This window comes from Microcebus murinus, chromosome 11 (genome assembly GCF_040939455.1).
Source record: "Microcebus murinus isolate Inina chromosome 11, M.murinus_Inina_mat1.0, whole genome shotgun sequence".
Taxonomy (NCBI): Eukaryota; Metazoa; Chordata; class Mammalia; order Primates; family Cheirogaleidae; genus Microcebus; species Microcebus murinus.
The window spans coordinates 48,603,405-48,631,123 of NC_134114.1; the positions used below are offsets into that span (position 1 = coordinate 48,603,405).

At 37.9% G+C, this 27,719-nt stretch overlaps 1 protein-coding gene across 13 annotated transcripts in view; it reads left to right on the plus strand.

Moving 5' to 3' along the window:
* Positions 1-27,719, plus strand: part of MAST4 (microtubule associated serine/threonine kinase family member 4) — a 516,707-nt gene that overhangs the window by 424,546 nt on the left and 64,442 nt on the right. For all 13 annotated transcript variants that reach the window (XM_076008062.1, XM_076008063.1, XM_012784115.2 and 10 more), the window contains 4 exons: positions 13,312-13,381; positions 18,760-18,838; positions 24,600-24,757; positions 25,937-26,012. In XM_076008062.1, the coding sequence (XP_075864177.1) occupies positions 13,312-13,381; positions 18,760-18,838; positions 24,600-24,757; positions 25,937-26,012 (383 nt within the window). The remainder of the gene's footprint in view (positions 1-13,311; positions 13,382-18,759; positions 18,839-24,599; positions 24,758-25,936; positions 26,013-27,719) is intronic.

Here is a 27,719-nt window from a genome sequence, read left to right on the forward strand (position 1 = left end):
AAGTAAAATTAATATATAATTGAACATTTAATATATTTAGGATGGAGAAACAACTTCTGAGCATGAAAGTGGAAGTAATTACTAAAAGGAAAAGTTTGATAATAGGAGTTTAAAATTCTACAAGTTAAAAAACACCATAAACAAAATGAAAACACTAACAAATAACTAAGGAAATATCTGCAACAAATGGGCAGATTAATGTTGTTAAGTCATAAGGAACTCTTTTTAATGAATGTATAAAAATACTGTACTGCCTCAATAAATAGACAAAGTAAATGGACGGACAGATCCACAAAAGAAATGAAAAATCCAACAAATGAAAAATTTAACCTCTCACTAATCAAATGCACATCAAAATGAGATACCAGTTTTTACCTGATTTGCAAATATTAAAAGGCAAACATGGTAATATTTCTAGTAATGGTATAGTAAAATGGGTATTCTTACTGCATTAATGTAAATTTACCATGGTTTTAAAGAGCAGCAAGATACTTTGTCAAGAACTCTAAAAATAGTTCATATCATTTGAACTATTATTTGCACTTCATGAATACAATTTAAGGAAATAATCGGAAAAGTACTCAGAAATACATATTTTAAAATGTTAATTGGAGCATTGTTTATAATAGTACAAAATTGGAAACAACATAAACATTAAATAGAAGAGGGATGGTTAAATTGTAGTCCATCTGCGTAATGGAATAATTTGTAGCCATTAAAATATCATCACATTTTTTGAAAAACATTTAATGGCATAGGAAAATTGTAATTACAACCTAATTATAGAGCAGGACATCAAACTGAAGATAGTTTGTGATCTAATTTGAAAGTATGTTTAAATACATACACACTGTCAAAAAATAGACTAAAGACACTACATTATTAGTAGGATTACCAATTTCATTTTTATAATTTAATGTATTTTCTAGGTCTTCTGCCATGATCATGTGTTACCTTTAGAATCTAATTCTGAAAAGTTACTTTAAAAGTGAGCAGTTCTTTTTATGGATTTTAAACATTTCACCAGAAAAATCCCGTGTGCATATTGTTTCCACCCTCACCATCTGCCTCCAGTTTAAAGCAGTTAAACAGTTCTACGTGTAGCATTTTCCAATACTAGTAACAGTACTAAAGTTATCCCCTCAGTCTAATTTATCCCTAGTCAGCCCCATGGTGGTGATGGACATATGCTACTATCTGCTACCTAATATCTACCTGGAAGCATGCATATCTGCTGGAGTAGCGTAGGGTCTGGTTGAAGAGTGGAGTGTTTTTTCATGACCTACATTGCTGAATAGAACTTTTTTTTTTTTTTTTGTCTTGTCTGAGTTAGTTGCTGTTGGAAAACATTACAAAACTATTTAGCAGAACTTTTTTCTTTTTTTAGTAAAAAATGTTAATTAAAAATGTTCTGAGTAAAACTGTTCTCCATTAAGATTCCAAAATCATAACTCCTCCAGTCTGTATGGGAAAAGTTGAAATTTTGTTTTGCTACAGCTATGTATTATAAAGTATAAAAGCTAACCACTTGAACATTATCTCACCCACTTTCTGCCTGATAGCACGTTTTTAAATCATACTGTGAAATGATTTGCTGTTAATAACATTTGAAGTTTCTTATTTTTGACATTAAACTTAATTGAATAACCGAATGTAGATATTGTTATTCATTATTATACGCCTTGGTGAAACAGAGCCAGCAGTTGCTGCTCCAGTACCCTTGAGAAACTAGTTTAGGTCTGACATTGCTCAAGATTCATCGATGATGTTCTTAGGCTTGATAGCATCCTATCTGTCCTACTGCTCCACTGTTGGAGAGCCACTGGGATAGCTCAGTGGCCCAATCCAATGACCTTTTTGTTTAAAAAAAAAAAAAATCAGCCTGAGCACCATGCAGGATCTGATACCAGTAACCACGTCCTGTTTCTTGAATATTTCTCTTCTTTTGCTTCCTATAATATGCATTTCTTTATTTCTGTCCTTGTTGGCTCCTTTTGTTTCTTCCTCCATTTTAACTATTGAAATCCCTTGGGTCACATGCCCGGTTGCCCTTTTACCTGTGGTATGCACTCTGTCCCCAAGGTCACTTATTTCACGCATGTGCTGATTTCCCCCCCAGCTTCATCTTGGGCATAGGTGTTCGTCCTGAACACAGACGCATGTTTCTTTTTACTGGCACATTCTCCATCAGAGTGTCCCACCAGCACCTCACATCCAGCTGTTACCCAGTACCACATTTATTACTGCCAATTCTGTCTATTCTCTCTGTTGTCAGCAATGTCATCCACGTAGACACCCAAACTAGAAACCGCAGCAGCATCTTCTGTTACACCCTCCCTCCCGCTGTCCCCCTTGGATGTGTTTGATACACAGCCACAGCCACTGGTTCAGGCATTTTGCAGCGGACAGAGAAGGGAGATCCCTCCTCCTGCACGCTGTCACTTCCTGTGCCCACCTCCGTCAAATCTCTTTTCTACTTTGAAGCTGACTTTTTTGAAAGACGTGAACTTAATAATTACGCTTTTTATTTTTTATTTTGTTTTTGAGACAGAGTCTCACTTTGTTGCCCAGGCTAGAGTGAGTGCCTTGGTGTCAGCCTCGCTCACAGCAACCTCAATCTCCTGGGTTCAAGCAATCCTCCTGCCTCAGCTTCCTGAGTAGCTGGGACCACAGGCGTGTGCCACCATGCCCGGCTAATTTTTTCTGAATATATTAGTTGGCCAATTAATTTCTTTCTATTTATAGTAGAGATGGGGTCTCACTCTTGTCTTGCTCAGGCTGGTTTTGAACTCCTGATCTTCAGCAATCCACCCGCCTCAGCCTCCCAGAGTGCTAGGATTACAGGCGTGAGCCACTGCGCCCGGCCTTAAGTTTTTATTTAAAGTAAAACATTCCATGGTTCATCATGACATACACAAGTGTAGCAGTTCCCAAGGTGATGTCCAGAACAGCAGCGGCAGGAGTCTCGTTAGAAATACAAACTCTGAGGCTCCAACCCAGACCTACTAATTAAGTAACTGTGGGGGCAGTGACCAGCCATCTGTGAACCAAGAAGTCCTCAAGGTGATTCTGATGCACTGTACAGTTGGAGAATAATTGCACTGTAGGTTCTAAAGCCTGGCCGCACATGTGAAGCTTCAGAAAATACCCAGACCCCAGATCAATTAAATCAGAAATTCAGGTGCCTGGCCTGGCGTCAGTATATAGCTTTTTAAATGGTCCCCAGAGATTTGGATGTGTTGTAAAGGTTAGAGAATAACTTAAACTGTAAAATTCACTTTTTTCCCTTTCTTAGCAGACTCTAGTGTTTTTGAAACTTGACTGCACAGGGGAATCACCTGGGAAGCTTTAAAAATGACTGATGATTGCTCCCTACCCCTACCGCACCCTCATGCTGATTTAATTGGTTTGCAGTGTGGTTTGGGCTTTGGGGTGTTTTAAGTTCCCTAGGCTCTTTTAATGTGAAGCAGTCAAGGTTAAGATCACTATTCTAAACCTGGGATTCTGAAACTCTGGTGTGCCTAAGAATCACCTGCAGTACTTGAAAAAATAGGGGCCTCACCCAGGTGAAGAATCACCTGGAATACTGCCCCAAGGCATATTTCCAGCTGACCCCAGCCTCTTGGAGTTTGATCTTTGTCCATTCTCTGCGTTCCTCAGGGTTCACTGCCCTGCTCTGATTTTTACAGCTCCTCCTCCATGGCATCAAATTACCTCAAGTTCCTTGAATGTGTCTTGCTTAAATCATTGGAAGAAAGTGTAGATTATTCATGCCAATAAATAAATTGTCAATTGATTAGCCATTTGGGAAGGAAGTAATCTGGACTCCTATCTTATTAATACCAAATAAACCCCACATAATTAAAAAATTAACTTAAAAAAAGAAACCATGAAAGTACTAGAAAAAATATGGATGCATTTAGAAAAATAATTCAAGATTGAGGAAGACCTTTCCAAACAAAATATAAAACCTAACAGTCATAAAGAAAGATGGTAGATAAATTTGATTAAATAAAAATTTTCCTGCAATATAGCTACCGTGAGCAATGTGAAAGATAAACACAAATGGGAAACACGTCTTCCATGTATTGACAGAATTACCTCAATATGCACAAAAAAGAAAAAAACCAGACTAACATAACTCAGTGGAATAAAGTATAAAGCAGGTCATTTGTGCAAAAAGAAACAACATACTAAAGGACGCTCAGTCTCCTTTCCCTTCACTTTTCTTGCTGCCTTCTTCCTTCAGGACTCAGATGGAAGGTTGCCCTGTGAAGCTATTCTTCGCTCTCCCTCAATTTATCTTTACCTCATGAACAGAGCCCATCGTGTTCTGCTGGGCCTTTCTTCGCTGCCTGGCAGGGTTAGAGGCTTGTGGTCAGGCATGGTCTGATTCATCCTTCTTTCTTTAAAGGCTACCAAGGGTCTGCCCCAGTGTAGCCAAAAAGGAAGGAAAAATGGTAGTACTTTAATGTCCAGCTTAACAACTAGTCTGCCTTACAGTCACACCTGGCCTGACGCCAAAGGAACTAGCCATTTCTGACTGCTTGTGTGTTCCCAGGATACAAAACTCTGGCTTAATAACTGTGGCTCAGTAAGGTAGTGATTCTCTGAAGGTTGATATTTGTACATACAGAATCTTAGAGTTGTGTGTCATTTGAAACAGGCTCTACTATCATACTGGTCAATTACTTTAGGATTGTCCACTTAAAATATCTTGGATACATGGATGCATGTACAGAACATAGACGAATAAGGACCTGATTGGACATGTTCTTGTCATGGGTAAGAGCAAATCATGTTGTCTGCAAAAAGAAATAATTAAAATAGAGTGAGTGCTCTTAGTTTTGCTTCTCATAATCAGTTGTTGAATTCAGATTCCATGCTTTGATTTGAACTGTTCTAATAATTTTAAATATTTTGAAATTATGTGGACCAAATAATAGGCATTCTGCCTCAAAAAAAAAAAAATGAAAGCATGAGATGCACAGATTTTAAGTCAAATATCTCATTTGTGTATTATTAGGTACTGATTAAAATGAAAGCTTATTTTTTTTTTTTAATCAGCTGACTTTAAGATGCTTGAAAACCGGTTTGAACAAACACATGATTAAAGTTGGGAGTAAAAATGTAAACAAGATTATGGTCAATGAATGTTTTCCTTTTACAGAGAATTTTAATCTTAATCCAGGAACATAGGAATGATGCTTAGCTTGATAAAGTGGGGAGCGGGGAGGGCTCCTGTGTTAGAGGAAGGGAGAAATTGTGGATATGATGGGGCCAGAGTAACTATAGAGTTTAGGTGGGGGGAGCTGTTGCTCCTGCTTAACCCAGGAGGGTACCTGTGGGCAGGTGGGATTTCCAGATTATTGACATGGGCAGATCCTACTGTTTGTTTGGGGCTAATAAGGAAGGGATTTCAGGTCTTAGTGCTCTTCGAGGGTACTTAGAGGTCAGGGTGAGATGAATGTATAAAAGGGACTTTGAGCTAGTATTCTTGAGACAAGAAAGGAAGGAAATTGAGTTATAGAAGGAAATAGGAAAGGGGGGAGGAAGCCCCACACTTCCTGGTTAAAAGCTCTCAGGAGCAAGTGGAAGTTTAGGATATGATTTACAGTACACAAGAAATTCAAGGCCTTGGTTCTCAACTCTAGCTGCATGTTAGAATCTTCTCATTTAAAAGGATGGGGTAGGGCCTGGACGTAAGCATTTTTAAAGCTTCCCAGATGAAATCAGTATGTAGCCCAGGTTGACAACTGTTTATTGATCTAAGGAGATGGCAGGGGTAAGTGTGAGAAAAATATTAGAGGAGGAGAAGGAGGAGTCTCCGGACCGGGGTTTTCCATGGGTTTGTGGGAACTGAGTCAGAATTCTGATTTAATAGATTCTTGGCACATTACCTATTATTTTATTATGAAGTAATAGGGTTGATGACTATGATTCTTTAAACCAGAACACTGGAGTTAGAAACTGAAAAATTATTTAAAAGAAAAAAAAAAAACCTTGCACATATTTTGCTTCTTCCATATAGAATTTCTGTGTACCAGAAGCAAAAGGAACATTTAACATTTGTTAAATAGGACCACCTTAAATTTAGTATTTATTTTATAAGTAAGAGCTGAAAGGAGGAGGTTTATAATAGAGAATACCTTCAGATTACATTTAGAAAGTTAGATGGATATGTAGCATTTCATTTAAATACTTCCTCTTTGACTAGAAATTACTCAGCAATTGAAGCAAACAGCTTGAGAAGAACCAATTTCCTGATAACATCCACCCTTTTTCTAGGTAAAAAGGGGAATTCTTTGTATCTAATTATGTCAAGGAATTAAATCCCTTCATGTAAGATGGGAAAAAAAAATTGCACGCGTTAGGTTATATTCTTTAACTCAGAGTCTTATCAGACTCAGAGACTTATTAATTATCTGAGATTAATAGAATGAATCAAGTTTCATAAAATTGGGTGAAGCTTAGGAATATCAGTTACAGTGCCTATCTTTTTTTACCTCGCTTCTTTGACCTTACAAATGCTACTCAGTAACTTTAAACAAAGGGTAAAAGTAATCTCTTCTCTGTTACTAGGAAGATGAATTACTGTAGATGGGAGGAAAACATACAACTAAAAAAAAAAATCAAGTTTCTTCATCACTCTTGACATTCACCAGTCTTTACTCGGGATCACCTTGAGATGTGACATCAATTCAGAGTAATAAGGAAGGGTCAATGAAAAGCTAAAACATTCTCAAGAACCCATTATAACACATCTCCAAGGGATTCCTGTCAATGCCGCGGCATTTCAAATACAGTACACAAATTCCAGAGAAACAGCTTCATGAAATAGAGACAATGGGCATCTGTGCAAGTCTTATGACATCAAAATTGACCTCTTATTGGATCTCTCTTCTGCTCCCTACATGTTTTCCACCCTGTAACCTCATCAGTCATCCTTAGAAAGCATTACATGTACATTTATCAGCAGTCTATTGTGAAACAGTACATTCTTTATATGTTGTTATCATTGGCAGTTTTTTTTTTTATTTTAAGTAAGTTGATACATTTAAGGGCTTTGGCTTAAGAAAATTTCTTTGTCACTTGAATAAGGATCCAGAATTGGTTTCATAACATGAGCCTGGAGTTGGCGATATACATATCTGCTTCCATCGGTAGATTTTTTAGCTCTTTACATCTTGTTCACCTATTTAATCTGTTCCAGCAGTTAGCTCAAAGCCCTGTGCATAAAAAGAACTTAACCCTTTGCACTCGCTTGCTTTTTTTCTCATTATCCACTCGACGTTATCCACACTCAACATACGAGTGCAAAGGGTTAATAATTATTATCCACACTCAACATACGAGTGCAAAGGGTTAATAATTATTGATTTAGGAAAAAAAATATGTTTAAAGTTTACTACTAATACATAACAGAGACTAGGTTAGGAACTGAGAACTCAAAGCACACTTTTTGTGTATCTATGGGTGAAACCAGAGTTTATCCCTCACCAGCATTTAGAATTATAAATTAGAGGAAGGGAGAAATGGAATGTAGTATGCATATCATGACAGGAGACAAATGATTAAGATGATCATTACCCCAACTTTAATATTTAGCCTGTAGAATTTTCCTTCTCTACAACCTTTTTACTTAGCAGTAGTGACTGGTTTGAGTGAAGCAGATTAGGGCCATTAAATTCATTAGGCACTAAATAATGTGAGATGAGAAAAAAATGTTATTCACTCTAAAGTACATACTATAAATGTTATGTATGAGAACTGCAACTAAATGTAGCTCTGTTATATATAATTACATACATGTGGAATGTGAGTACATATTAATATATTTAAAATTATTTGAGGTGGAGGCTCCATAAATAAAAAAGCTTATCCAGGTATTCAAGTTTTGCTCTTAATTCCCTCTCACTCTCCCAAACCATATTCTCCTTCAGTCTTCCCCATCTCAGTTAATGCCACCATCTACCCATTTGCTTAGTCCTAAAATCTGTAAGTCTTCCTTGTTTGCTTTCTTTCCTCTTCTTTCCACTCAGTCCTGTGTTTTCAGCAAATTCTGTTGGCTTTACTGCTAAAACATAAGTGAGATCTGCAGTCACCACATTCTTGTCACCATTGTCTCTTACCTTGTCTGTGCTAGTAGCCTCCTAACTTATTTCCCTGCTTCTGCTCTCACTTGCTTAAAGCCCACTGGCTACAAAACAGACAGCTAGAAGGGTCTTTCTAAAATGCAAATCAAATCATGTCATTCCCCTCTATGTAGTAGAGGATTAATAAATATTTGTTGACTGAGTCAGTCAAGCAGTGAGTAATGGTGCTGACTCAGGATGGATCAATAAGACAGGCATGGGAAAAACCAAAAGAGATTCAGAGAGCCCAGATTATAAGAAAGCCTGGGTTCATTGTGTGTAATTCTGTCTTTACTTGAAAACCTAAACATGAAAGTCTACTTCTGTTCATTGGCCTGCTGTGAACACGTGGCAGCCTACCCAGAGACAATTCCAGTGATGGCCGATCAAGGTTTTTTCCTGGCTACTTAGAGTCTAAATAGCTGCCCAGGTTTAATTAATAGTCTACAGTTATAATTGGAGAGCAGCCAGTTTCTGAGACAGGTATCTAAATGAAAGGAAGATTTCTAACTCTCTTCAGGAGTCACTTATCTGGGCCAGGTGAGATAGACTCAAAGTTCTCTGGAGACCTCAACTATTATTTTACGGAGTTCACTTAGTTTGGGGTTCCTGCATGGTGTTCTGGTACCCACTTTCTCTGCTGATATTCATCTTGCAAAGAGATCCCAGGTTTGATTCTGGGAAGATTGGCCTTAAGGTTTTTAAGCAGTGCCCACGCGTTGCCAAGAATCTGTAACAAAGCAGCAAGAAACACGGCACTGATAGTTACGGTGCGAATGTCACAACCTGTTTAAGGGGATCATCAGGAAATGACAACAAGGATTCCAATGGGGCTCACTTTTTGATCCACCAGGAGTTTCAAATGGCAATTATCATTAATTCTTGGATCCCCTCAGTCCTGACAGAAAACCAAGGCGTCGGAAACTATCATTTCGTGAACAGACAGCTATTAAAAACACATTAATAATCTATAGAGGGTATAGCATATGCCTTTTAGAAAGATTTGCAGCTTGCTTCTCTGTGGTGAAGACACAGGACTTCTCCAATCTAATTACAAAGCAATCAAACAATTTAATTAATCTGGAGATCACTTTCTTAACAATAGCTGCCTCTGAAATGAGGTACCCTGTGTTGCGCCATTAGGTGAAGTATGGTTTTCATACGCTGCTGTGTAGTGGCCTTGCTGGTTCCCCATGGGGATCGTGGAGTTAATTACCTACCAAATGCGTGGCCACTGCTCAGCTTTGCTTTACCAGGTCAGAAGCATCAGCAGCGATACCAGCAGTCTATAAAGTGTCCTAGCACTCGAACATCCAAAGCCAGCAAATCCCTGGGAGCAGCAGGATTTGAGTTATAAGCAAGTGCTGCACATATGGGCAGAGAATTAACTGGCACCAGTTTTCATTTGAGAGTCTCTCAGGTATTGCTTTGCAGATGGGTGGATGAATTCAGAGAGCAGTGCTATGAGGAGTGAAGGTCATGTATAGGACTCTGGTTTCAATCCATCTTGCTCTCTCATCCGGGGGAAGCACTGTGTGTGTGCACAGCAGACACGCCCTCATCTCTGAGTTAAGAATATATGAGATGTGCTTTCTAATTTGGCTTAATCTAAATTAGCAGTATTTTGATCACTGTATAACAAAATAGCATTGCTAAGTCTTCAGAGACCAAGTAGAAATCAATTTTTACCTCAAATAAGAACAAAGACTTCAAAGATTGACTTCTGCCTGTCTAATCTGATGTTCTTATAATTTCTCCCTAAGGAAAATTGAGGAATTTTCTATAATACATGACACATAAATCGACAGAATGCTCAGTTACACTTTTCTTCTGTTACCACCACTAGTCTATTTCATTTCCCAAATTGCTTATCAATGAGTCAGTCATTCTCCTGGTCCACCTACATTGGAAATCTCAATCACCTTTTGTCTGTACTCTGTTTCCCCACTTATTTCTAATCCATGAGTAATGCTTGGTTTGCCCACCAAAATATCCTTTCTATTGGTCTTTCATGTCTTGCTGTAGCTTGTCCTCTGCCAGTCCCCTGCCTACTCATATCAGGTACACTCAGACCAGGTCAAAACTTCTGGTGTCTCTCTCTTGCCTCCAGGTATCTCTGAAGACCTCCAACTAGTTAGTACCAATAACCACAGTTCACAGCTCATTGGCTTTGCCAGTCTGAATTCCCTTCTGCCCGAGAGCCTGTCTCCATTGCCCCACTGTGTTTGGGTTGTTTATGACCCCTTCCCTAAGTTCCCTTCTGTTTGTCGTCTTATCTAAAGCTTGCTGAATTGCCCTCAATTTGAGCTAGAGCCTCTTGTCCTTAAGGAATTATCAGGTGCTCTATCCTGCTTTGCCCTCACTCATTTTCTCTAACATCCCAAGATGCTTAAGAACCATAATGATGCTTTGTGTGTGTATGTGTATTTGTGTATTTGCATTTCTTCTTTTTTTTATTTATTTTTTTAAATTTCAGGATATTATGGGGGCACAAACATTTTGGTTACATGTTATATTTGCATTTCAACTTAGCTTTTCAATCTGATATGAAACAAAGATCTGCAATTAGATGATACAGATAGCTCTATAGTCGCTCCCTGGTGGTCTAGTGGTTAGGATTCGGCGCTCTCTCTCTCAGATAGCTCTATAGTCTTGAAGTTGAAGATGTAGAAATTTGGCTTTGGTTTTACAGCAGTATAGGAGTAGATGAGAAAAAAATAAGGAAATTTTTCAGTTGATGGACCTGGAAAGGCATCCTAAAATGGAAAGGCAAAATCTAAAGATGAGGAATAGTTAATGGCAGCCTTAATTTTTTTTTTAAGAGCACAGTTAAATTAACCTACCTCTTGTATTTATATCTTTGCCCATCCATCCTCAAGGTGATGAGTCACCATGTATTATAAAATGTCACATGGCTTCTTAGGGACCACTTACTAAAACCTCTAAAAGTGAAAAGGGCTTTGTTAATTCCTTATTTTTCCCTTTTTCAGATTTTAACATGTTAACTGCCATGTGAGTTGTGTTTAACTCACGTTAGTTTTGAGTGAAGCATATGTAACTCATATGTCTCTTTACCTTGGCAGCTACATGAACTATTTTTCAAGTTGCATGTAACTCACACACAGAAAACAATGAAAGATAACAAATTTTTTGTTAAATTAGAATGGATCATTTTGTTTTCAAAATTTTCATTCTCTTTTCATAATAAAACACCGTGACCCCAAGGAAAAAAAAATTTTGCTAGTGTGGCAGTCAATGTGTTAAAAAATATTTAATAAGCTCTTTCTAATTGTTCTAGTTAATCACATTATAATCTCCAGATACAGTGTTTTCTTTACAAAGAACACAGTGCTAAGAACTTGGTGCCAGATTTCATTCTAAGTGAATAGGGTACCAAGAATTGTTCTCATAATGTCTTGACTTCAAATAATCAGTTATTTTGTTCTAATAGTTTATAGGTAGTTTTCCCTATATGGTGTGTGAGCAAAGTGAATACTTTTCCCAAATGAAAGACAAAATCTGTATGAAGATTTCCGGCATTAGAAGCAAAATTTTTTAGTCATCTCAGAATTATCAAGATCTTTAAGGAACATGAAGAGTAACATACAAGCTAAGTTCAGGGTACAGAAGGAATGAAGGCTGTTGAGAGAAGTTGAAAGAACTTAATTTAGCTGTGTAGATAAATGGACAAAATGAATCCTGGATTACTGGATGGCAAAAGCAGAATCCATTTTCCCAGGGGCCCCCGGAGCAACAGATGCAAAGGCATGATAAATTTCATGGCGGCAGGGGGAAGAATGCCTTGTGATTCTCTATCCATAAAGAAATGGGCTTCTCATTGCTTCCCAATTAAATGGCCGTGATTGTGCTGTCTGTCATAAAGTTAATGGCATTTGTTGAAGACATCACTATAAAATTTGCAACCTTAAGTTAATTGAAAATTTTCAGTAGAGACTTAGCCAGACCAGGAGTCCTCAAGGTAACACTAAACTTATCCTTCTTAATGTGTTTGCCTATTCTTTTTGCACACTGGCAATAAATTGTTTACCTTTACAGCCTGGTACTGACTTTAACGTGAAATCTTGCATTCCTTACACCTAATTACAGTAGTCACTTTCGTTAAGAAACCAGTAATACAGCAATTGATTTGCCGTTAGGGATTCAACATTTTCCCCTTTTCAAGAATGAGCAGGATTACTTTGCAGCCTTTCCTCAGCCCCTTGTTTAAACCAGCTACAGTCCCATGCGGTCCTTAGACGAGTCTGCCAGTCTAATTAAACATGCGCAGGGAAGCAGGGTGGTCTGGAGTGTCCTGAACTTGCCCTCACCAGCTGCCCGCCACGCTTTCTCAATGATAGCAGCAGGTTGAGTGGCCTAATTGAGAAAGTAACAAGCCCCAGAGGAGCTGCCCTGCTTCCAGTGAGCAGTCACTGCTCCACCCCGCCACTGAAGGACGTGGGGAGACGTGCTCTGCCAGCCTTTGTGTGGCTGTGGCTTTCAGAGGCTGGTGGCCAGTCACAGTCCAGCTGCTCAGGAGCAGAGGGATTGTTGAAGGAAATATTGACAAGGGGTAATCCTGCTGGGCTGCCCGGCGATGCTGAGCTACATCTGGATCATCTTAGAAATAGGTCCGAACTGCTGGATTCTGCCCAGCATTTTATAACTGGTTCTGACACATGTGCCTTTGAAATATGTACTTTGGAATATGAGGATTTATCTTCAAGAGCTCAGACTTTTATTCAGCCTACTGTAAATAAACACTAAGGCTGCCTCCCTAAAATTTAGAAAGCATCACCCTCCTCTCCCCCATTGAAGCATACACTTACCCATCCGTCCTGCTCTTTGAAACGTTACCCTTTGCAGGGTCACAACCAAGACATTTATATATCCATTATTCTATGGGACTGAAATATTTATGCGATTGAATCTATGGCAGAGTGCTGCCTGGTGATAAAAGTGAATGTGTTTATTCATGTATCTTATACACTTGGAAAATTGCTGGAACTCGGGCTCCTCCCTCCCCGCCCAAATCCCCGCTCCGGGTAAAACGTTGGGGGAAAAGGCATTTTACAGAAACATGAAGTATTTTATTCCTGAGATGATGATGATTCTGGATGCGGATAATGATACAAAAACAAAATCATGTTGTAAATCTTTCTCTTCTTTCTCTCTATAGGAAATAGTCCTCAAGATAGTCCAAGAAATTTCTCCCCCAGTGCCTCAGCCCATTTTTCATTTGCACGGAGGTAAGGACTTTTTGTGAATGGCATAATACGGTGTTTTGTAGAGAATCCTATCTCTTCTCTACCCTGCCTTTTACCTTGTAAGGTTCTGCTTGTTCTCATGTAAGACCTTCTCGAAAGTCCCCTGGCCAAAGGAGCTTAGGCTACTGCAGAACTTCCTTTTAACACACCTGCTTCAACAGTTTTCATAGTGACTTCTGATTTGGGTTAGTTGTATGTCCCTCTCTTGGTCCTTTGCTAAATGGTCCAAGTTCATGAGCTCCCAGTGAGGGCAGGACATTACCCTTTCTGTCTCCCACCCCTACTGGTGTGGTGCCTTGTACATGCTTGGTGCTCGAGAGATTTTTACTGAATTTTCTGAGCTGATATTATTGACACTCGATTCATCTGTGTTCTAGTGTAATTTTTTTTTTTATTATTGTCAAAAGACTTTTTACAAAAATGACTTTCTTGAGGTCACAGAGTATAAACTGTGAGATGCCTCTCTGTTTGAGAGCATCAGGTCATCGATATCTTGATCCCCCTCGAGAAAAAGCTAAGTGAGCTAGAGGATGTTTTGTGTTTTCTCTTCCTGTCATGTTTAGATTTGGGCACCAAGTATCAAAGATATGCATGTCATATCTAGGTCATTGAGTCAAGAGGAAGCATTTGTTGCTCAGAGGATGGTGGGCAAATGATAATGTCAAAACCTTTTCAGTTATGAACTTTCTACTGGGATTTAATCAAGTAAGAGGAGTGTACATGGTCACATCTTCTGCATTCTGCATGTGGAATTAGAGTACATCACCTGTCAGATTGCAACGTTCCTCTTTCTGGGCTTCTTCACCCTTCACACATGTACACCTTATTCTGCTCCACCCAGGTAAAGCACAGAGAAAGCAGAATGCCCCTTCAGTCAGGGTTCTGAATATTCAGGATATATTTGGTTTATTGTCTGAATGTCCTAGATATTTGCTAAATTTTCTTCAAGAGACGTAACCATATCCTGAAGTAGATTAAAGCAGCACATATAGATAGGCTTAAAAAATATGTGTTCTTACATATACCTTGCAGTATCCTATCGTTTATCAACATGTAATGCATTTTATATTATGAAATCCAGGGGGAAAAGGCTATGTTCACAACATTTTCAGAATTTTGTATAATTAAGATTCTATTATAAATCTCATGAAAAAGTTTTTTTCATTAGTTTAGTCGCTTCCCATCATAGTTTAAATGCCTGTATATATTCTACCAGAGGATATAAGAGTGATTAAAACATTATCTTCAAAGAACTTAGAGACCCACACCCCAATTTTTCCCCAAGTCCCAGCTTTCATTTTTTTTAGTTCCTTATTTTAAGTACTGTTAAAGAAAATGTGAAAATTATCTGGAAAGCTTGTTTGCACAATGAATATTAATTCAGGATGGTGCTTCTATTTTGAGTGGGAAAAATCCTATAAAAAATGATAAATAAGTGCCCACCACAGTCTCTAAAGCACATCTCTAAAAAGGGGGGATGCATTTAATTACTATAAGTAATAAGAAAAGTGGAAATCTCATTATAGAGTGCATTTAAACATGACAGAAATCATAGTGTCTTAATCCTGCCAGATTTATAAAAATGAAGAGAATCCAATAATTAAGTAGGTGACTAGAGGACAGATGAATCTGGTTTCTGTGCTATAAAAAAAAAACGCAAACCCCCAGACATGTTAATATTTTGACAAATAAACCATAAACCGTGACAGGAGATTATCACAGGAGACCTCTAGTTCACTTTGCATGAATTTCCAGATGGAACTCCCTCCACACTCTTCAAAAAGTATTAATTTAGATTAGGGTATGAGTGATCATCTTTTTAAACTTTTATTCAAGTAAACAGAATCTTGTCTTATGAGCCCTCAAATTGGTATCTTTTTATCTAACATCTGGGATCTTTCTCTCCATTTTAGAGTTGATTTTCATGCAGGAAACGTGAAGATTCCTCTCATGGGTGTTAATTCCCTTCCATTTGGTGTGCATTTTGAAGCCTTTAAACAGTAATGTCATTTTGAGACTCCTGACATTTTACTGTTTTGTAAATTTAGCCCAATAGAGGAAATATTGCTCTGTTTTTTGAAATTCGTCTTAGGCAAAGGGATAAAGGGCTTATTAATCTTTCCTGATCTTTCTTGTACCATATGATAATACTCTCCTAGTAGACATTCCTGTAATGTAAAAATCTAATTGTATACTGGAAAGTATGGTAACATACATTGCTTCCCATATTTTCTAATACAGATTTGAGAGTAAAATTATCAAGTTACTTTTTTAATATTAAGCTAAAATAAAAGATTAAAATGAGCACTATAGTATAGTAGATTTTGTCTGGAGCAAGGAAACACATTTTCACATTGCTAATTGTAATGCGGATTTACAATCCACCTGATTGTGGAGTTATTTAATATTTTTTTTACTTGGTGGTAAGATGACGGTGATAAAATTGCTCTACCTTTCCCAGAAGATATGGAGGTTTATGTTTTAGAAATTGCTTTTACTTTCACTGGAAATATAGAGCCTTTGAATCAATGTCATGGGTCTCTTCTTGTTGGCTGGTTATTATTCACCAGGTTGAATCTCAGAATGTATTTCTACAAGCAGATTACTAGGACAGCTTGCCTGCTGGGTTCAGGTCATCAGACACTCGTTGAGTCCTGAAAGGCAGAGCAGCCTCCTAGTTACTCTTCCACAATTCCTTCTGGAGTGGATTTTAGTTGGTTACGTTATATTGGCATAGTTCAACTTGTCCCAGCATCAACTAGAATACACAATGTATCACCGCACTGACTATAACAAATAAAGAAATCAGCTTCCTTTTCATACAGTTATAATAGCCAGGTTGATATTGGAACTTTTCATTCTTTCTTTGTTGTACGCCATATTATTAATCCATGCATTTTTGCTAGTAGTGTTGAAATGATGCTTTTTGTCAATCTCTTTGTGTTCTGTGTTCCCATCAGATGTATTTCCTTCTTACTTTTTCATTTAATGTAGCACTGAGATTGCCACCCACAAGAAAAATACTCTTTTCAAAAAAGTCTTGTTGCATTGGCAAGAATTTAGACTTGTCTTCAGATAACATTTTATTGGTAGCTACTGCAAAGAAAAGACAACATTGTTAGAAGGCTCCAAATTGCATTTGTGTGATAGCTTTCTTGAAAAAAGGACATGCTGTCTCTTAAGTACTGCATATAGCATATATAGTAACTTGTGATGTGCGGTTGTCATGGTAATGAAAATGCAATGGTCCTTTGTGCTCCATTTGAGTAAACAGACACGGACAACTTAGGGAACTTTATGAGACATAAATTATTTCTGGTCCGTGGCTGTACAGAGTACTGAGCACATTCTTGTTTAAACATCTTTCTAGTTGTGTGTTTTCCAGAGCAAGCAAATGTAATTTATGCTTTAGAACTAATAAGAACATGTCTCCTCTTGGAGTTGTTCATTCATCTGAAATATGTTCATTGATACCTGAGGGAAAGGAGAATTAATGAATCACAAAACAAAATCATGGTGGGGGAAATTGTGTCCCTCACTCTTTCCAGAGACTAGTTTCTGATAATTGCTATTAAATGGACTGAATAATTCTTTTAAAATCATTTCTTTTTCTTATATCTTTAAATTAGAGGTGTTTAAAATATAAAGTACAGGCATGTATTTTTAACTCTTTAATAAGTAGCCAAATAAAATAGGATCAACCTGTGGTCATTTACTACATATCTTTATAAGCTTGTTATTATAATAATTTTCTTAAATTTTTAACATTTTAATTGTTTAAAAATATTTTTAGAGAACATGTAACTTAGCTCTTCCAATCCCTTATATCTGGTATATTTACATACATCTTATTTTGCTTCTTCTTCTTTTTTTTTTTAAACATACTTGATTCAATTGTACTCCAATCATGGTACAGAAATGACAGGTAAATTTTTATTAATATCTTAACATTGTAGTAGTTCTGTGATTTGTTCACTTGAATTATGCCATTTTGTCTTTGTGGACCATTTGCATTTCTTGAAGGTAACAGCCATGGCAGCCTATGATTTTATTTTCCCTTGAATGTAAATTTAGGCCAAAATGTCAATTTTTTACATGAACATCTAACTGTGACCTTTCTCAAATTTAAGTCTAATGCTCTTGAATTCCCTGACTTCAACTGATTGTGAATGTGTCTCTTATAAATTCTGTCCACTCTTGTCTCTTACTTGGTAAATTAATGTAATCGTGAATTACAAAATGTCCGTGTATAATACCGCATCTAAGAATGCAATATTCCTCCTTATAAAATGTGTTTTTCCTGTTTTGCCCCTTGGCAAATTTGCCCATGTTTGTTTTCACAATGTTCAGTGACTTTTAAGGCCCAGTCTTACTCAAAATGGCTACTAAGGTAATAGCTCTGGAATGCCAGAGATTTCACAAAATTTGCTTTCTGGTGTCCTCTGGCCTTTCCAGTAGTATCATCTCTACTACTGTATTAACTCCCCTGAGACCTCTGTCAGGACCCTAATTCATAACCAGAGTCCAGCTCAGAAACTACACATCCTATCCTTATTCAAAGATAAAAACCACTCTCTTCATGGCTCCTGACCGCTTTGACTGTAAAACTGGGGCAGGCAACTTCACTCTTTGCCTTCAGTGCTATCACGGGGGGAAAATTTCTCATTCTGCCCCCGCTGTCACTGGCCAGAGCTGGGCTGCATGCTAAAAAATGTCAGCGAGAGGCTTTCGCTGTAACACCTCATGAAGCCAGGTCATGTCAGAGGGCAGTAACTCTTAAGAGATTCTGAGCACAGATCAGTCACTTTCTTAATACTAAAGTTATTGGCCACTTCAGGCTTAAGCCAGCCATGAGCCAAATGATCCCTTCTTCCCCGGGCCCGATGAGTAGATCTGTTTCCTGGAAAATAATAAGCAGAAAGTGTTCAGGATGCCATAAAAGTCACCACAGGCTCTTGTGCCATGCTGGAATTCAGGCCCTTCTACAGATCGTTGGCTCTGGGTATGAGTTTCCATATGAGAGTGCTTTTCCTCCTCCCTTTCTGTGTTTATTCATTTGAATCTGCTGAGTCTGACCATTGTAATTATCCCTGGTATTCATTTTGTCAACGTGTATTAGTGAGAGATCAATAATATGGATCAACCCATTCACTTTCTACTTGTTTGGGTGTATTGATTCAGTTTAAATAAAAGTCAACCTGCTGTATAATGTTTGTTTACCCTGACCCTTGCTGAACGTTTCCACATCCTCACAGACTCTGTTTCTGTCCGTGTTTGACTAAAAATATATTCGGTTTCCTTGGGGTTCCCGTGTAATAGTACTCCAGTGTTGGCCTAAGCTAAACTCACTCTCCCAACAGGACGGATGGACGCCGCTGGTCGCTGGCCTCTCTCCCCTCCTCTGGCTATGGGACCAACACACCCAGCTCTACCGTCTCTGTAAGTGCCTGACATTTTTTCTCTCCCTCACAACCACAGAGCTATTACGCAGGCCGTGTTTTCTCCGGGTGTTTCCTGGTAGGGAGGAGAAGATAAATTCTGCCTGTCTGCCACTCGGAGTAAGTTATGCATCAAATCATGGCCTGAGAAACATAAAAAGGACATACTTTTGCTGCAAGCTTTTAAACTGTGGGTACATAAGTGGAGTAAGTTGCAGGATTGCAAGTTTAGAGGAGATTGGGAGCTTTCATTTTAATACCATTTGGTGTAGTTTGGGGGAAAAAACACAATCTGGTTTTATTCCTTTGGTTCCATGCCAGTGATATTAGTGCTGAAAATGCCATTAAACTTTGATGGACTGGGCCTTTTTCCTTGTGTGGCTTAGACAGAGGATTGTTTTGTTTTGTTTTCCGTCTCCTTCAAAGAAAAGAAAATGGCAAGTCTTAAATTATCTGTGCCTCCTAGGTAAGAACTTTCTTTTAAGGAGAGGTTAAAACAACTTAGAAGGTTAAGAAATGAAAATAAGATAGAGGAAAAAGGTATGATACTCTTGCCCCAAACTATAACATTTCGACAAGGGGCCTCGCAATTACTGGAAATAATTGGGTAGGTTAGATAGATGCTTTTTGGTTTAAATTAGTGATGTTGTGGGATACCTGTATCTGTGGGGCTTTAGAAGCCAGGTTCATTTAGAAAGGTCCAGTATGTTGTAGACGTTCAATAGCTGAGGTGAATCAGCCCTGTGCCTGCCAGGAATGTGGACCTCTGGCTCTAGAGGCCCTTCTGATTCATTTCCTTCCTCATTTTGTCAAAATCTCTGGTTCATTGTTTAGGGATATCCATCTATTGTATTTTTCACAGCTCCCAGCACTGAGTTAAGCACATAGATTCAGCCACTTAATAATACTTGAATTGACAAGAAACTACAATGACATAAACTCTGATAATCACCACTGCCTTATATTATGTGTTTCCAGAATTTGAAGTGTAATATGATGTGGGTTTTCTGGGCCACCTTTAAAACCAAGTTGTCAAAATCTGTTAGATTATTTTTACCATCTCCTTATAGTATTTTATTGAGCAGAGATAATTTATTTTTCTGTCCATTATTCCATTTTGTTGTGATACATGAATTTATTGTCCATTTAGAAACAACCTAACAACCTTGAGTAATTTCAGTGGCACATCAACCTCACATCAGTAAAGGATGCCTAAAAATCCTCACTGGCATCAGGGAATAAAGTTGTCACTAAATAATGGTGAAGTCGTTCCTGATTATTAGGGCAGTAACCGGCATTGGTTATTGGCCCATATTTTAGATGTGTCTCCTAACTTCAAAGTCTTTTTCGTATTTCAACTATATCACCTTGTGTTGCCTTCAGTCACATTTTATTATAGCTTGGATACAGAAATCTCTTTTGCAAGAAAAATAAAGGAGAATATAGAATTTTTCTATCTCTAATCAGTAAGTCATACACCATTTTTGGAAATGACTTGATAAAGGGAGTGCTACATAGAATCTGATCCCATTTTGTACAAATAATTTTTAAAATAATTTTTAAATTATATTATTTTTTATTATATGGTAGGCACGAGTCTAATTAAAAAGCATCGGCTCATTTAGTCATAGCAACATGCCCTATGATGTAATTGTCATTATTCTCCTCATTTTATGCATCAGAAATCTGAGATACAAAGAATTAACTGAGAGACCGTTTACCATTCCCTTGTTCCCTCAGTAAGATTACAGTAAGCGGTATAGGCCCCAGTCTCTCGGCTCTTTTTAAGGAATTTACATGGCATTTCTTAAACCCTGTAATTAATAAGCCTGGTCTTGCCATTAGTCACATGGAATCATTGGGCTCTCTAACTTCCATATGTGCCTACAGAAGAAGACCTGTGAGACAATTTTTAGTCATACACACTTACACTGTGGTTCTAACAGCTTTTCTTTTAAGTGTTTATTTTATCGAAGAAGGTGGTATCATATAATTATTGATGTCAATATTCCTATTTTTTTCCTTCAGAATGAAATTTTAGTTTCCGAAATTATTATTTTTGCCTGACAGAACTGTTCATAGACTGGAGGAGCTATAGTGTGAAAGTCCAGCTATCTTTTGTCCTGATTGGTTGTTGATAAAAAAGTGATGAGTGAAAACTATTATAGAAAAAGTACTTCTCTTTTTCCTCAATTTCTTTGTGTTCTTGTTTTTTTAAATATTAGGAGGAAAAGGATGCCAGACTGCTCAGTACTTGCAGTTTCTTCTTTTCTAAGTCTAATCTGAATCACTAGTAGATTCTCATTTTTCTAGGTTAATTGTTTAGTCATTTAGTCTATCGGAAATGTTATTTTTCAAATAAAAATATAGGATATGTACAAATAAAATTATAATCACTTTGAAAATATGTTTTAAATTTTACAGATATTTGTGTTGTTAGCTGAATGCCAGAATTACTTATGCTGAAATGTAAACATTAATATATCTTTCCTGTGTATATTATGGAACCTGCAAAATTGCCAAATGTTAAAAATGCTATACTCTGAAATTGAAAAGATTTGGTCATATGAAGTTAATCAATCTTCCCAGAGAATACTTAGTATTGCAAATTCTTTTAATGTCAAATTTTGCAATTAAAATTAATTTATGAGGCTTTTCTAAGGTAATATTTAGATAATAATTTTTAATTTTGAAATAATATGGAATTGCAGCAGTAGGAAGATAGTCTCCCATATTTCTTACCAGATAAATTATTTTATTTTCTACTGAGTGAAAGAATGGAAATAAAAATATCAATACCATAAATTTGAATATGACTTTAAAATGATATTTTTTTTTTTTTTTTTGAGACAGAGTCTCGCTTGTTGTTCAGGCTAGAGTGAGTGCCGTGGCATCAGCCTAGCTCACAGCAACCTCAAACTCCTGGGCTCGAGCGATCCTTCTGCCTCAGCCTCCCGAGTAGCTGGGACTACAGGCATGCGCCACCATGCCCGGCTGATTTTTTCTATATATTTTTAGTTGTTGTCCAATTAATTTCTTTCTATTTATAGTAGAGACGGGTCTCGCTCTTGCTCAGGGTGGTTTTTGAACTCCTGACCTTGAGCAATCCGCCCGCCTCGGCCTCCCAGAGAGCTAGGATTACAGGCGTGAGCCACCACGCCCAGCCGGTATTATTTTTAATAAATAACAAGTGGAAACTTATGCATGCATGTGGATACTATGCTTTGCAAAATGCTTATCTTGAGAGACTAAGTGCTTATTTTAATGATATTACCCGGAACATGTTTTTGAAATTCTAATTGCCTTGAAAACTAGCAGCATGGTTTTTTACACAAGGCTTCATTCTTTGGAAATCAATTTGATTTGTAGTCAAAAATCATATGCAGACTAGTAGGGTGATGAGACTTATTAGTACCACACTTAGAGAACATGCTGGAAATACAAAGTAATGAGACTCAGTTTGAGAAATTCACAAACTAGTTCTCAAAACTCTTCTGAAAGTGGTATTCCAAAGACATCTTGACCCTTGGAGGTGTCTCTTCAATAAATGTACAAGTTCTTGGGGGCGGCACTCAGGTTCCTCTGTCCTCCTAGCAGCTCTCCTCACTGGGATGTCCCCTGACTCCCTCATCTCTGCTGAAATTGAACCTGCACTTCTCTGTTGTCCAACACGACTCGCCTTTTGGGCCCTATGTGGTATCTTTCGAATCACCCCCAGGCCATTTTGCTGGCCATGGCACAGTGGTTCCCAGTGCGGTAGGCTTATCCTGGTGTCCCTTGGGCCTGGCCCTGTTTCCATTTACACCTGGCTTATTCCAACTGAGTTGAAAGGGGTTCCCTCCCCAGAGAAGCTCCTTGCCACCTCCTCTCTTTAATACTGTCAAGGTCATAACACTAACTTGTACCACTGCGTCCTTCAGCTCATCATAACTCTCAGTCACTAAACATGGGCCACATTCCTTAGGTTATCTGTTTATGTTTATGATATAACCACAAAATTTTCCTTAGACTTAACAGATGTTAATATTTTGTCATATTTGCTTACAACTGTTCTTAAAAGCAAATTTTTATTTCATTTAATAAATAAAATGTTGAAGATAACCACTGAAGCCCCTCTCTGCACCAGCGTCTTTCTCTTCCCTTCCTCCACAGAAAGACCCCTCACTGAAATTAGTTGATATTCTTCCCATGCAAGTACAGAGCTGTAATATTTTAGGTGAAACTCTTGAGCCTGGTGTGTTTTGGAATTAATTTTCACCTTTAGAAAGGTAACACGATCCCTTGTACTACACGTAATAGCCCAGCAGCAACTGGACCAGCAGCTCATAATAAAATATATTAGTATTTCTACAGCAACCTGAATCAACATTCACACTAACTGGATTAAATAAATATTTTAAATAGCTTCTCATCAGTTCAGTTGGTGCTTTGCCACCAAAAGAGATTACTGTAAATTCGTGAACAAACTTCTGGGTTCATGGGTTTTGAAATCTTGGCTACAAGATTGTGAACATTGATTTACCTTTGAGACGTATGTATAGATTCTAAATTCTGTTTTTCTTTTTGCTAATTTCCTTATCTTTGCTTTTATCACCACTGCTGCTCTCTCCTGCTTGCATTGATTTTATTATTCTTTTCCTGATTTCTTGAATTGGCTTAGTTCATGTGTTTTCTTTTTTCATAGTGAATGTGTTTTAAGACTGTGCCCATACTTTCTGAATCGAGCTTTGGTTTATCTCATAAGTCTTTCTAGTAGTCTTCTCATTTTTATGGTTTATAAAATAATCTCATTACATTATAAAATCCTTCTTTGTCACACAGTGTGTACTTAGTAAGGTGTTTTATAATTTCCAGTTGCAGGGATCTTTGTAAGCTTTGGTCATTAATTTCCAGTGCTGCTACATTGCAGTGCTTTGGTATTTACGAAGGGTGCTTGTAATGTAATGACAGATTTTTTTTTAAATAAAAAATCCTGTAAGAACTGACATTTTCAAGTGACTGCTATCTTTCCAAATATGCGTATTCTAACCATATTTCCACATACTCAAAAATGTCTCCATCTCTTTTATTAGAATTGCTCACAGTTTACCTCCCACTAAAAATGAAAACAGCAAATAATTTCTTTGCTTTATAGTTATATGTCTCGGATTGATTAAAAGCAGTGTTATTTAGCTGGTCCCCTTTTCTTGCTTATCTTGTTCCAAGTGTTGAGTGATGATTTTCATCTTCATCCCTCCGTTTTTTTTACCCATGGCATATATTGATGGCAATTGCATCAAAGGACAGCATGCATTCTAAAAAGAGGTTTCATTACCCTATTTTTGATTTCACATCATATAATTCAATTATGTTACTTACCTAAAAGTTACAGCGTTTGATTATAAGCAGCAATAGATATGGGTGACCATATGCAGTTGAGAGCTTATCTGTGATATAATGCACTCAAATCTCACTCCAGTGTTTGCTTTCTTGTTTTGACTTTGACTAGGACCTATCCATTTTCAGATCTTGGCTTTTCTCCCAGGAGGAAACTATATTTTGGGAAATTGTCTTAACAAATAAATGAGATAAAATATGGAAGGCATTTTGACCTCTCAGAGCATCAACATACATATTTAGGTAGTAGTTCATATAATTATAACATGAAAAGGAAACAATATAAAATAGCGGTATCACCCACGTTCTGCACATTGAACTCCTATTAGTCATTTGAAGAATTTCTTTTTGAGGTAGTCATATAATCTCATTTTGGTTTGTTTCAGTCATCCTGTTCCTCCCAGGAGAAGTTGCATCAGTTACCATATCAACCGACGCCAGATGAATTACACTTCTTATCGAAACATTTTTGTACCACTGAAAGCATCGCCGCTGAGAACAGATGCAGGAACACACCCATGCGCCCCCGTTCCCGCAGTCTGAGGTGTGTGGACCGAGCTGAATACCTTTACTTAGTTGAATTCTCTCTTTTCATCCATTTTGAGTGAAGACTTCTGGTCCTCTAATTCATACATGTGTTAATTGATTTGTGAACTACTATAAATATAGCACGATTTTTCCACCAATGCATGATATTCTTGATTACCTTTGAAATGATTCTTATTGTTTTTCCTTTAAATTCTTAGTTTGCTAATTGCTGCAGTAGCAGTAATCACAATGGCCTTGGGGGAAGACCTGCGAAAACTTCTAGCCATTGGAAATTTCAAGGCAATCTTGTTTGTTAGGTGTTCAGTTGAATATCAGAGTTTACCAAGAAGGGTTTTCTGTTCGTGCCATTCTTCTTCAGGTAGTATTATAAACTAATATGAAATAAAGCCACGCTGGGATGTGTTAGGATATTCTGAGATATGGAATGAAAGACCAGTTACTGCTTCATCGACAGGGTGCCGTTTTTTGTTTATTAAAGGAAATCCTAAGATATCTTGTGCATGCTGAATCTACCCAGAAATATAAATACACTGAAGTTGCACAACTGTATACCACTAGGCGGGAACATGAACCTACTGTTGAAATAAAGAAAAACACACAACAGTTGTATGCCTTTGCTTCATATTATGCATAATGCCCACCTCAGCATCCCAAATAAATATTTGCCAGGCTAGAAAATGGATTTCAATTATGACACCTGTGCCACGGAAGACACCCAGACCTCTTCTGTGGTATGTGGCAGAGCGCAGGTGTAGGATAAAAGTGTGAAATTACACTGTTAAACTGTGTCGTAGATGTTGCTCTTTGTAGCTACCCTATTTTGTTTTATATTGCAGTGCATTAATTGGTTTCTAGAGTTTACACAAGCTCATATTACATGCAGAATATAATCTCAATTGAAGAACATTTTCTGAAATGCTGCAGTATTGTAACTATAATTATTTTGTGGCATTCCCGTTCTTGAGCTTTCTTAATTCTATTCAGAGTATCTTTGTGTTTATGGGTATGTGTGTCTACATGTGTACTAATGACTGATTTTGTAGTTTATTACCTAGTATACTCTCCTTACAAAGGTGGTGTAGTATTTTTGATGCAACTGACTGTTTATAAATAAAAAGCTTATTTTCATTTCATGCTGTGGCAAGTTTAAAAGGGTAATTTGCTTTGCTTGCAGCCCTGGACGTTCTCCCGCCTGCTGTGACCATGAAATAATTATGATGAACCATGTCTACAAAGAAAGGTTCCCAAAGGTAATGAATTGAATTTAAGATGCCTAGCGTCGAAACGAACAGGCAACATAGGTCTAGAGTCTGTAAGGTGGTTTTGTTATGGGAAGTAATGAGTTGCATAAAACAGCACCATAGCCTTCTTAGAAAGGTAAAACAACTAAAAAAAATGTGAACTAACAACTGCTGAGAACTAGCCATTCTGTACTCTGCACTGGCTTTAGAGTGAGTTTAGCTGGTGTGGCCACACCCTGGGGGGCTTGGTGAGGTGCTGCGGGGATGGTCTGCTTTGAAAGGCCTGGAGACTTCATGTTCCTCATGCCCACGTTCTGGGCTGCTTGTCAAGCAGAGACTGCTGTTCTCCCTCAAAGCCTGGATTGATGTGTCATGAAAGTTGTTTTTTTCTGTGTTTCTTTTTACTTTCATACCTCATTTTTCTTTGCTGTGATTTCCTATCTCTCCAGCCATTGTACCTCAACCCTTATTCATTTAGAAGGGAAGACACAGTTGCAGCATTCCCCAGTTAGACGGGTAGAAGGAATTCGAATTGAGCCAGGGAGCGATTTGTGAAGAGTTGTTGCCAAACCCCTGGCTGCAACCATGGTGCCCCTGACCTCACCTCGTTTCCCCATCTTTCCCGCCAAAGTGTTTCCCCAGACTTTGGAGAAGGCGACCTCTCTGCGTTCTCCCCCACTACCTTTGTTGCCCTAAGCAAGAAAACAAAAGGAAATCTTTGGTTTCATAAATCAGGAGTAGAGTACTTATTATTTGTAATGAACCCAACATTGATGTCATCGATTGCAGCTGTTTTAGCTATTTATCACATGCCACTTGCTCACTCTAGGGAAGCAGGTACTGACTGTCACTAGTTAACGCAGGGCAGGATGTGAGAGGGGGACAGGAGGAAGACGGAGCCTCCCTGCATATGTAATTAACTTAAGCAAGGAGCATTGATTAGGCAGTAGGTGATCCGAGAGAGTGAAAGTTGGAAAGGAAATTTCAGATTTATTTTACCAAGGGAATCCCCTTGGCCTTTTGCACGTGATGATGCGTTTTGAGAAAACAATGAGGATGGTGTAAGATGCGGGCTCCTGGCACATTAAAACCGAGTCAAGAAGACAAACTTTTGGCTCACCCTTTGGAACTCTAGCAACAATCCTGATTTTTGAGTTTAGTAAAAACATAAAGAAATATTTGATATTTTTGACAATCTGTGTCTGAAAGAGCCCAAGATCTAAAAGGAAAGCATGGCAATTCACAGATGTCATTGGAGTTATTTGAAGCAGCTTCCATGGACCATTTAACATTTGATACGACATAGGAAAAAGGGTAGCATTGCTCTGAAATACTCATTTTCACTTGTACCTCAACTCTCTATTCCACATAGTGAGGCTGCTGCTTTTTAAAGTAAACTTTATCTTTCAGAGCACTTTTAGCTTCACAGCAAAACGGAGTGGAAGGTACAGAAATTTCCCGTGTACCCTTTGCTCCACACAGGGACAGCCTCCCCCACTGTCAGCACCCCCCAAGAGTGGTACGTTGGTTGCAGTTGATGAACCCACGTTGACACTTCATTATCACCCACGGTTCACAGTTACATCGGGATTCACTCTTGGCGTTGTACATTGAATGGCTTTGGACAAATGTATAATGACCATTTGTGCACCTTATTGTATCACAGAGATGTGAGGATTCTTTTTATTATAATTTCTAGAATTCTATTTAACAACT